General features: G+C 41.9%; 2 protein-coding genes across 2 annotated transcripts; both read right to left on the bottom strand.

Moving 5' to 3' along the window:
• Nucleotides 1-323: 323 nt before the first annotated feature.
• Nucleotides 324-2,090, bottom strand: LOC135557208 (R-spondin-3-like). The gene is made up of 5 exons (XM_064990412.1): nt 1,977-2,090; nt 1,713-1,853; nt 1,342-1,488; nt 1,012-1,191; nt 324-933 (listed from the first exon to the last, which is right to left on the bottom strand). Exons 1-5 carry the CDS (start codon nt 2,056-2,058, stop codon nt 893-895), a joined length of 591 nt encoding a protein of 196 aa, XP_064846484.1. The 5' UTR covers nt 2,059-2,090; the 3' UTR covers nt 324-892.
• Nucleotides 2,091-5,876: 3,786 nt separating this feature from the next.
• Nucleotides 5,877-8,704, bottom strand: LOC135557209 (centromere protein W-like). The gene is made up of 4 exons (XM_064990413.1): nt 8,477-8,704; nt 8,181-8,279; nt 6,161-6,213; nt 5,877-6,011 (listed from the first exon to the last, which is right to left on the bottom strand). Exons 1-3 carry the CDS (start codon nt 8,558-8,560, stop codon nt 6,181-6,183), a joined length of 216 nt encoding a protein of 71 aa, XP_064846485.1. The 5' UTR covers nt 8,561-8,704; the 3' UTR covers nt 5,877-6,011; nt 6,161-6,180.
• Between the last annotated feature and the right edge of the window lie 3,480 nt (nt 8,705-12,184).

Raw genomic sequence — 12,184 nt, forward strand, 5'->3', positions numbered from 1 at the left:
GGAAGATAATGTCCTTATGCTGCCAATAATTTACAGCAAGCGACGCTTGTTACTGTTCAGATTGAACATCCCCGTACAGAACACGCTTTCATCAAATTACTCTTATGTGTAATGTAATGGAACTGAGTCATGATCAAGGGCTAGGGCACATCGACAGATTTTTCACTTTATCGGTTTAGGGATTTGAACGCTCCAACCGCTAGGCTACCTTCCGCCTTAATGTAGAAGAAAATGTATAGAACATATTGTATAGAATGTGTTTTATTTAGCTAGCTATAGACATCTTTGGAGTAGGCTTTCCACCTAAACGTTTTTTGGTAAATTTTTTAAAATTCAGTCATGTTTGTGAAGACAATATATTGTAGTTTACTATAAAATCTCCTACACAAACATTTTATGTAGGTCTATAACAATGATTGCAATCATGAAAAGGAATCAATAGTTTCAATTTGACTTGCTATACAGAGAAATGCTACACATGTAGAACAAGTGGGCTAGCCACCATCATGATAGAAAAACAAAAAAACTCATTAGAAAAACACACTTGCTTTTTGAACACTGTTCAATTCAGTCCATATCAAGTTAGTGACCTTTTTCCTGGAATGGATCGTGTGGGTGACATGTCGTAATGAACAAAAAAATGTTGAACACAAAATTCTAGAGCAGATGATAATGTTATCTTCTCCAAGGTCTCTCAACCAAGGCAGGTCAACAGCTGGTCACAAACAGAGGAATAAATTGTTGCACACTTTTCCTGACTACAGAAAGGACTGAGGTTCAGGCAATGGAGGTCTCTCTTTCAAACCAGTTAATCCAGTCCCCCTGTCCTTCCATCCTGTTTTGGATCACATCTGCCACTTGCTATTATTTTGCTCCCACCAATGATCTTGCATCAATGTTCTGTTGGCCTAATGCCTTTGCCATCTGATCTTCCTGTGGAAAGGGAGAGGACAATGCAAGATGTGTGAAAACTGAAATAAGTCAAACATTTCACTTTGATCACCAGTATACCTGGACTCGGTCTCCTTTTGATGACACATTTCCTCCACTCTTTGACTTTGGGGCAGGGGTCGCCGTACAGGGTGGGGTGCCGTAGGACCTCTCGTCTTCGTACCTCCACAAAATTCATGTAGTCCCTCCCTCTCCGAAAGCAGAGGCCCCAGTCTCCCCATTCTCCCACCTGACAGTGTACTGAGAGAGAGATGGGGGGCATGACATTGTAGGGTAGATAGATACACAAAATGTACACTCAAATTTGCATTGTAGAGTGATCGATCAATGATCTATTGGGATGGCTGGAATGGCATGTACAGAGATGGGGGAACACAGAGAGTCACTAACCATGAGAAATGCACTCCATGAGCTGTCTATCAGGCTCAAACCCCCCTGGGCAGGTATGGTGGCACTGGCCATGCAGGAGGTACAGTCCTGCTCTACACCTGGTGCAGGTGTTCCTCGTCACACACACCTCACAGCCCACTAGACAATCTGGGACGGAGGGACATAGACGTTAGAGACGCATTTCTATATAGATCTCTCTCCCTACCGTAAATATGTACTTTATAGGTCTTCTTCCACAATGTGTGATTTTGATGCATCCAAGCCCAGATTCTTGGCCGACCAATACTGGATCTTATTAGTTTTAGCCAGACTTTCAACACATTATGACTATGAAGGAAGATCACAGTTCAGCTGTAGTGTAATAGACTTACCAATGCACTCTCTTAGTGCAGCGTTTGGGGTCAGGCCCTCAGGGCAGCTGTTCTCACACCTCCCTCTGTACAGGTAGTGGCCCTGGTGACAGTGAGTGCAGAAGTTCCTGTTGAAGCAGGAAACACAGTCCTCCCTGCACTCTGAGACACAGACAGGGACCATGGTTAGAGTGGATACATGATCAGGACATTACACTGTGTATGACATTATTATCACAACACTCCATAAGAATGTCGGTGTTGTTCATCCATCACATGACTCACTGGTGCAGGTGTTGACATGTGGGGAGCGTGTCCCATAGTGACCTCTGGGGCAGGATAGCAGACAGGTCCCCCTCTCCCGCATCCCATCATGCTTCAAGTGGAAGAAGAGGCGGGGCTTACAGGACAGGCAGCCGTTTAACGCTGAGCATGTCAGGCAGCCAGCATGACACAACCTGCTCACCACTAAGCTACCTGGAGAGAAGAGCTGGTGTTATGGCTGTGTGTGTCTGTCTCTCTCGCTCTTTCACTCACACACGTGTGTATGTGTTCCTGCATAAGAGAGGATGCAGTTACATGTCTTGAGCACATGCATGTGAAATTTGGTCAAACTTGAATCCCATACAACTTCAGTCTTTTTTGGAAGAACGACATTATCACAAATCATTATGCTCTCTACTCAATGTATACAGCCAATCTCATAAACCTGAGTAGTGACTTACTATACCTGGCACATTAATGTTCCAAGAATAGAAACTGGAGGTTTATCAAACCCTCAGCCAAACAATGTGTTGTATGGTTCACATAGTAAGCCAACGCGTATAAACCATGAAAATATACGACCGCATTTTCCCCCCGAAAGTAAAATTGACTGCACCCACATAGTAATGTCCATGCTTTTACACGCAGAACAGGTGTCCGCATTTCAATCAGGTCACATCAAAATGTGTCGGTTGACTACTTACGTCTGTGTCGTGGATGTCTTGAGAAATATTGTCCGTTAAGATCCATGAAGTGCAGAATCCAAATCAGAAATGGTACCCAAATTAGCATTTTTACCCTCTTTGGAATTAAGGTTATTTGTCCAACAGCTAAGTCACCTTTTGATGTAAATAAAATACCTGAAAAATATTTCCCCCCCAGAATTGTGTTAAAAGAACATCATCCACAATGGTCCCAACCCCAGTATGCACGCTAGAGAACAAATCTGTTTTCCAGAAGAAAAATCCAAGAAAAATTCCATGAAATCACCCATGCCGTCAGAATCCATAAGGAATGAAAACATCTCAGAACATCATGATAGTCGCACCTCAAACCTAATGCAAGGTTTTGGGTTAGCAGCGAGTTTGCTTTCTCCCCTTCTCTCGGTCTCACTCACAAACTCATTTTCTCACACACATACACCTGTTCTCAATGCAAAAGTTGTCATATTCAAGTAAGCACTTCAAGTAAACCTATTAACTTGTATTGTCCTGTTGAGTCTGCTTCACCTACTTGGGATTCTCCTCATCTGCATAGATACCTTCATCATTCCACAGCCACATGTCTTCCCCCATTCTAATGAAAAGAGGATGACTGGGTGACTATGTGTAAGAAATATGTCAGTGCATTTGGTTTCATTTAAAACAGAGGAGCATAAGTGCACTTGTGAGTCACCTCACAGATTTTACACCGGGCACTCTGTCAATGTCACCCTGGCAGCTTGGATTGACTGAGAAAATATAAACTTCAAAAAGAAGCCGGATTCCCCTTGTATCTACATTTCCGACGATACATTGCTGACTGAAAGCTTGACGACTTTTCCCTGAAGTTTATGCCCCAAAACTATGCTGAGACTGTGTGTTTCAGATTAACTCAGAAGTGAATGTTACCAGAAAACTAAAACCAAACTCTCAAATACAGAGCGACTTTCTAACGTCCGACAAGAAAACAAAACAAAGCTGAAGAACAGATAGGACAGGAAGGTGTCAGAAAGCATCAACCATCGCCACTTCTGTTCGCTATGGGTAACAGGCAAAATCCACACACACTTCCAAAGGGATAATTGTTTGGAATCCCAGTTTACATTATGGCCTGGGAACCACAAACCGATGCAAAAACCACCCGACAGACTTGCCTTTGTGTCTTTTACATGGAAGAAGTGTTCTCTCGCTCAGAAACTCTTTTAATTTGTATATGACTATCAGCTAATATCCTGTTTACTTCACCTAGAGCTCATCTGAACAACACAATGTATTTATTGTCTGTTAGCTAGATGGACACCATAGTGCTTTTTTTGAATGTGCTTCTCAACAGGGGAGGGGGAGATTAGTAACATCTCATCTAAAGTTCTACTTCTGGTTTCTGGAAAAATGTCAAAAATGGTATCAGAGGGAGCATTCATGGGGTTGACGTTGCAGGGGATTTATCTGTTGAGACAAAAGCCAAAGACGCTGCTAGACTGGAGCTGGATGAGTCTAAGACCAAATTGAAAACAGGTTCTCCTATACCCACACACATTTTTACATTAAAGAAAATTACTACTTTATTTCACCAGTGAAATTACAGAAATGTTCACATGTTGTTCCCTCAAGGACAAGATAACACTGATATTAAGACAAAACAGAACAGAGCTCCCTCTTCTAGATGTATAAATATGCTTTCATGCAGTGTTGGGAAAATCATGTTTTTGTCTTTCCAGTTCCCAATGAACATCTTTTTTTTTACCCTACATCTGCATCTGGACCCTGAACATGAGCTGCTCTGCTGTAAGTGTCTTACTGGAGCAGCGTGCAGGAGCTGATGAAAGTAAGGGGAGCCATGTGAATCTGTGGGTCAGTGACAGTAAGGCTAGGTAGCCAGCGGGTGGGTGGGCTGTCACGGGCAGACAATGGGACTGTCGGGGTCAGAGGGGTGGGGTTCCACACCCAGAAACCCCCCTACATCACTGGAACGCCAGATCAGATTCAGAGGAAAACAAATCGCTAGAGCGGGAGGCACATCAACCCAGCTGTGGGGAGGGTGGGGGGGACACACACACACACAAAAAGGTCCTGGATAAATGAAGATGTCTTACACAGGCAGTTAACCATTGAAAACCATTGTCAGTTCCGGTCTACTTAAGGGGTGCCTCCCCCAAAGACACCAACATGATAGCAGCCGGGTCTGGTCTACTTAGTTCATTGACTAGAACAAATTAGTTGGGGGGGTGGCTTAGATTGTTGGTTTTCTGCACTGCCTTAGGTTGTTGGTTTAACATGTCAACCACCAAAATATGATTATGCATGAGGATGAGCGCAGGCATAGCATTAAAAACAGAAACTTGATGCATCTGTCCATTAGTATAATTACAGTGCATTTTTTCTCAATGTTATTCTCATAATATACCTGATTATAACAATGTAGAAACCACCTAAAGGGCTCTATAAGATTACTACCAGATAAGTGTCTTCTTGAGCAATTTGATAGGAAAGTGAACACATACCACACATGTCAAGTGCCATGGCTTCTGAAAACCCTGTGATAAAAGATGAGTGAGATAACATCTCGACACGCGGATAATGTATGTAGCGTGAAGAGGTGAGGAATTTGGGAGAAGTCTTGGCGGCAGGCCAATGCTTACTGAACAGTTTGAAGCATTCAGCCTGAAGCTCTGACCACCATGACAAACTGTTAGGGAAAGAAGATGGAGGCCTGAGATAGGACAAGGCTCTAGGCCAGGGTTATTCAAAGCTTACCGTACGAGGTCCAGAGGACTGCTGGCTCTTGTGCCCGATAATTAATTGTACCCACCTGGTGTCCCATGTCTAAACCAGTCCCTGATCAGACGGGAACTAGCTTTGAGGTTCCGATTTTAATTTGGAGGGCTCTCTAGCATTTCATTAATGCTACATCTTTATAACAGAGAAAATGATAAAGGCACTGGGTGAATATCACTCCTCAAAAGATAAAGAGGCACCATTTTAGTTCCCTGTCAGAAATGTATGACAGGAAACAAACTCTGGTCAGCCTGATGGAACATGGCAGGGGTGACGAGGACTACACCAAAGAGATTTACAGGACACAACATTTAATTGGACAGCATATAAAAGTGTTCCAAAATACTCTGCATTGTGCAAATTCTAAATGGCAGACAAAACAGATGAAATGCAAACAGATAAAGACTAGCGACTGAAGAAAAGTAAAGACTAAAGATTCAAACTAAAGAAATTAAAAGAAAATACAGGTTAAATTTATAATTCAAACAAATTTGACTTTAAAAAAGCCTTGTAAATCGGTTGTTGAATCATGTTGTAGAAAGGTCTCTCCACTTCACCCTCTGGCCCGTTTCAGAAGTTTCTAAGGAAAGACAATCAAAACATCAATGAGATTTTAAAAGTAGCATGATAAGATGTTATTTTTCACATTCAAAGTCATGAAACATAACTATGACAAATTAACTTAAGGAATAGGACATCTACAAATGTAGGATATCCTACATGACTCACTATGATGATATCTGTCATGTCTATACAGCAACCACAGGAATTTGCCCCTCTGTCTATAAAGGATTCAAAAAAAAGGCAACATGTCAATAACCTCATTTACATCATTCTGATCTGAAAACCCAAGGTAGCCAAATATTAGATGTTTGATTAATGATTTCATTATTTAAGGGCATTCCATAGCGAAGGCATTCGACATAACTCATGGTCCAATGACCGTACCTGCTAGCAGCATGTGTCCCCGGTCCTAAGCTAGATTCCATAATCGGTAGACGGTTCTATTAAATCCAGTTTTTAGATGCTACGCTCCAAAATCTAATATGTATGCTAATGTTTTTCGCACACCGGTCTGTTATCTAATAAGTCCGGCAAAACAGGTAGGTGCTGCCCCACATGAGAAATAAAGGAAATGTGTGCACGCAAAGCTAGACATTGGCATCCATATTACATTTTGATTTGGGGAGGGGGTAGCATCCTAAAAGCTGGATTTAATACTTTCTTGTACACTGCTCGGCAATGCAAACCGCGATTCTACAATCAGAACCGTCTACCGATTATGGATGTAGCTTCGAACGCGGGACATATACTGCTGGCTGGTAGTCATTGGACCATGAGTTATCTGACCAGGGTTGCCATGTCCACAGTTTTCCGCAATTGGGCTATTTTGAAAACGATGTTATAAATGTTTTGGTCAGTTTTTTTGTTGCTCCTTTTAAATTACACCATGGCATCTCTCTGGGGGGGTCTGTGTGCTTGGAGAGAGGGCTGCTGCATGCAGCTGAGTCACAAGTGAGAGGAGAGCAGCACACGCATCATGGCAAGAAAGAAAGGCAGTACTAGCTAGCGAATATGAAGCCACATATTGGATAAATGTGGCAACTCCTGCTGGAGCAATATCTTTTGGGCCTAGTTTTCAGTTTTAACTAAACATGGCAATAGTCACTATGGAAAGCCCTTAGACCTCATTGTTATTGGTATATTGGCGATCAAACAATTGAATGTGGATCCCACCACCTACTATGCAGGATGGAAACCAGATTCCACCAAAAAAACTGAACTACCAAATAATAAATACATCAGCCAACTTTGTTAAAAATAAATCAAATCAAACAGATACCTACATAGGCTCAAGGGAAACCTGGGAGGGCGTGTCTTCCGGCGCCAGTACCCCTTGCAAGTCTTTCGATGTAAAATCTTTGTCTCAATCTTTCCTGCTGCAGCCACAATAATGTCTAGTTTCTTCAACTTCTTTGAGACTTGTGCAGTACAGATTATAACTGTGGCAATGAATGCAACAAAATCCACCACAGTAAACATTGACTACAGGCTGTGTTGTATCCAATACCATCTCTTCACTAGCACCACTTATTTTCTCAATTATTTTAAAAATTGCCGCCACATAGGAGTTTTGATTGACCGCTAACTTTTGCTACCTCAATTTCTTCACCCTTACAGGGCACTCAGGATCCCACCACAATTGCAACACCATCATCCTTTTACACACCTTTCTTCACTATGCTCTGTCTGCACACACTTGAAACATGGCCAAATCTTTTACAATTCTTACACTACAATACAAAAGCTCTTACAGCATAACTTACATAACCAAGCTTCACATGCTTAGGTATTTGCTCTTTATCAAAAAACAACAGGACCAGACTATCTTTCTCCATTCAACCACTCCCATCTTAATTAAATCAGAGGTCTAATATTGGGCTACTGGCCATGCTATTTCAGAGTTAATGAAGGCGAGGAGGCCCTTTACAACAGGATTGTCAAACTCATTCCATGGAGGGCTGTCTGCTGGTTTTTGTTACTTTCAATTTGTGTCTAATTAAGACCTAAACAACCACACGAGGGGAGTTCCTAACTATTCAATGACCTTATTGATCAATCAAGTACAAGGGAGGACTGAAAACCCGTAGACACTCCGCCCTCCATGGAATGAGTTTGACACCTGTGCTTTAGACCATTGAAATGCACACTGTGTGTCCTACCACCAATGTTGTTCAGTAACCAATACCTTGGATACTGCTTTTACAGTCGCAGATTTCTCCCCAAAAGCTTTGGTCCTCGCCTCTTCTGCGAGGCTATGCAGAAACGGCAGCACGTTCAGCTCGACCTAGGAGAGGAACATTCCGTTTCAGACACCGATGGTTAACTATCCTACTACAGTAGCTGGTTAAGCTAAGTTACAAAACTAACGTTAGCTATGTTTGCATGTACCTTAAAGCTATTCGTTTGAAAACAATATTTAACGTTAGCCTCGCTGGCTAGAATTGTTAGTAACGACAGCTACGATGGCATTTTCAAACATACAATTTCATCTGCGGCTGTGCCTACACGAATGTGGGCTTTCTTCTTCATTAGAGACTTTAATGTCTTGGGTACCCTTTTCAACATATTGCTAAATTACTTATCCTCAAAACAGCGATATTTGTTTCACAGAACAAACAAATCGGTGGTTGATGTCAGAAGGTGAATTCACCAATTTGTAAGTCGCTCTGGATAAGAGCGTCTGCTAAATGACTTAAATGTAATGTAAAATGTTGTTTACGTTTTTCAATTCCTCCGCGTCGCTCACTACGTGCGCAAAATGTGACGTCAGTGTTTGCTTTATAGTAAAATATATTTGAACACTCATTGTTTCTCTCGATTTAGAAAATAATTCATATTTATTGCGTTGAGTTGATGACCATCGAAGGGCTTTTGTTATCTTTTCTGTGTTCTGATGTTTTTTATTTAACTTGGCAAGTCAGTTAAGAAAACAATATTATTTACAATGACCGCCTACCCCGTCCAAACCCGGACGACGCTGGGCCCATTGGGAGTCCCATAGGGTGGCGCACAGTCACGGCCTGATGTAATACAGGCTGGAATCGAAACAGGGTATCTGTAGTGACGCCTCAAGCACTGAGATGCAGTGCCTTTGACCACTGCGACACTCACTTTGATTGATTAATAAAAGGAATTTGAAATGATTTATACTTTTACTTTCAATACTTAAGTATATTTTAGCAATTACATTTACTTTTGATACTTAAGTATTTAAAAAAAAATCAAATACATTTACTCAAGTAGAATTTTACTGGGTGACTTTCATTTTGACTTGTAATTTTCTATTAAGGTATCTTTACTTTTACTCAAGCATGACAATTGGGTACTTTTTCCACCACTGGGTAGATGTGGTTGTTTTGGGGGCTTGGTTTTGTCAATTTTTTATTTTATTGGTTTATTTTGGGTGGATTGAGTTGTTAAGTTGTTCCCTGTCACATATGGATTTGATTTTTACCTTGTTTTTTTCACCACTGTCCAGTTAGTGGAGGTAATACACCTTTTTGGGTTGTAGTCTGCCATGAAACCCACAGAAGAAGAACTTTGCTGCGATTTACTTGTATATGGTGGACATGTACAAATGAATGTGATATGAGGTGCTCCTCCCAGATTGATAGGACAATGTACACACATATTTAAAGTTTGTGAGTGTGTGATATGGGACTTGGAGACATGTTTATTTTGAAAAACTTTAATGAACAATGGCAACATTACCATGTTTTGCCAGCAGCATACCACCCTGCATCCCACTGCTGGCTTGCTTCTGAAGTTAAGCAGTGTTGGTCCTGGTCAGTCCCTGGATGGGAGACCAGATGCTGCTGGAATTGGTGTTGGAGGGCAAGTAGAAGGCATCCTTTCCTCTGTTCTAAAGTAATATCCCATTGCCCCAGGGCAGTGATTGGGGACATTGCCCTGTGTAGGGTGCCGTCTTTTGGATGGGACTGACTATGTGGTCACTAAAGATCACATGGCAGTTGTGAGAGTAGGGGTGTTAACCCTGGTGTCCTGGCTAAATTCCCAATCTGGCTTTCATACCATCATGGCCACCTAATCATCCCCAGTTCACAATTGGCTCATTCATCCCCCCTCATCTCCCCTGTAACTATTCCCTAGGAATATATCCTTAAAAACACATGGAAAGAGGGTGATAGCATGGCAGGCAAAGCTTGTCCCATTAATTAATCACAAAAATTTAGGATTAGCTGATAACGAAACAAATAAACATTGTGGAAAATAAAGAGAATCTGTACCAATTTATTGATCAGCATTTTGATATGTTCGGAAAAGAAACTGATACATCGAAGCAAACAAGCAAACAAACCTTTCCTCGAGTTCTGCGAGCGAAACAGGAGGAAAGCCACCTTCTAAAATTCGTCATTTAACATTGGAGTGGGACGTTTTTATGACTGTCTCCAGAAGACAGAGCATTTCTTACAAGCATGAGCGAGCACATTAAAAAACTGGATATACAGTGGGGAGAACAAGTATTTGATACACTGCCGATTTTGCAGGTTTTCTTACTTACAAAGCATGTAGAGTTCTGTAATATTTTTCATAGGTACACTTCATCTGTGAGAGACGGAATCTAAAACAAAGATCCAGAAAATCACATTGTATGATTTTTAAGTAATTAAGTTGCATTTTATTGCATGACAAAAGTATTTGATACATCAGAAAAGCAGAACTTAATATTTGGTACAGAAACCTTTGTTTGCAATTACAGAGATCATACGTTTCCTGTAGTTCTTGACCAGGTTTGCACACACTGCAGCAGGGATTTTGGCCCACTCCTCCATACAGACCTTCTCCAGATCCTTCAGGTTTCGGGGCTGTCGCTGGGCAATACGGACTCTCAGCTCCCTCCAAAGATGTTCTATTGGGTTCAGGTCTGGAGACTGGCTAGGCCACTCCAGGACCTTGAGATGCTTCTTATGGAGCCACTCCTTAGTTGCCCTGGCTGTGTGTTTCGGGTCGTTGTCATGCTGGATGACCCAGCCACGACCCATCTTCAATGCTCTCACTGAGGGAAGGAGGTTGTTGGCCAAGATCTCGCGATACATGGCCCCATCCATCCTCCCCTCAATACGGTGCAGTCGTCCTGTCCCCTTTGCAGAAAAACATCCCCAAAGAATGATGTTTCCACCTCCATGCTGGGATGGTGTTAATTCTACCGTTAACTTTAATCCCTTTATCCCAGTGTTAACCAGCCCGCCACACACTAGAGACAGCAAACCTGTTGACATGGATTAGGTATTGTCAACAAGTTTGTTGTCTCTAGTGCCATGTGTCCTCCGAAACACAACCCAACCAAGCCACACTGCTTCTTAAAACAGCGCGCATCCAACCCGGAAGCCAGCTGCACCAATGTGTCAGAGGAAACACCATGCACCTGGCGACCTTGGTTAGTGTGCACTGCGCCCACAGGAGTCGGCGCGATGAGACAAGGATATCCCTACCGGCCAAACCCTCCCTAACCCGGACGACGCAAGGCCAATTGTGCGTCGCCCCACGGACTTCACGGGCGCAGCCGGCTGCAACAGAGCCTGGGCGCGAACCCAGAGTCTCTGGTGCCTAGACCACTGCGCCACCCGGGAGGCCCCGAAACGGACCCTTTACAATGAAGATCTGTGAAGTTATTTGGATTTTAACTAATTATCTTTGAAAGACAAGGTCCTGAAAAAGAGATGTTTCTTTTTTTGCTGAGTTTATATGGACACTTAACCATCATGGTGCTTTTTAATGGTAAGTTTACAAACATTGGTTGTGGTAAGTATAACTGAAACTTGTTAAGTGTGGAAATAAGTATAGCAAGTTATAATTGTAATGGCTTAGCAGATCATAAAAAAAGACGATACATTTTTACACAACTAAAAGAGAAAGAATATAATATATATTCTTTACAGGAAACTCTTTCTACAAATATAGATGAGGTTGGGTGGAAAAAGGACTGGGAGGGAGAAATATATTTTTTGTCATGGGCAAAGAAACTCAAAAGGGGTGATTATACTAATTTAATACAAATTTTGATCCGATTGTGCAAACAGATCTGCAAGGAAGATGGAAAATTTCAAATATGCTATTGGACCAAAAACAGATTTGGGCTATTAAATCTATATGGGCCAAATAATGATGATCCATACTTTTTTGTATATATATATATATATATATATATATATAGTGGGGCAAAAAAGT

The sequence above is a fragment of the Oncorhynchus masou genome, chromosome 16, assembly GCF_036934945.1.
Source record: "Oncorhynchus masou masou isolate Uvic2021 chromosome 16, UVic_Omas_1.1, whole genome shotgun sequence".
Classification (NCBI taxonomy): Eukaryota; Metazoa; Chordata; class Actinopteri; order Salmoniformes; family Salmonidae; genus Oncorhynchus; species Oncorhynchus masou.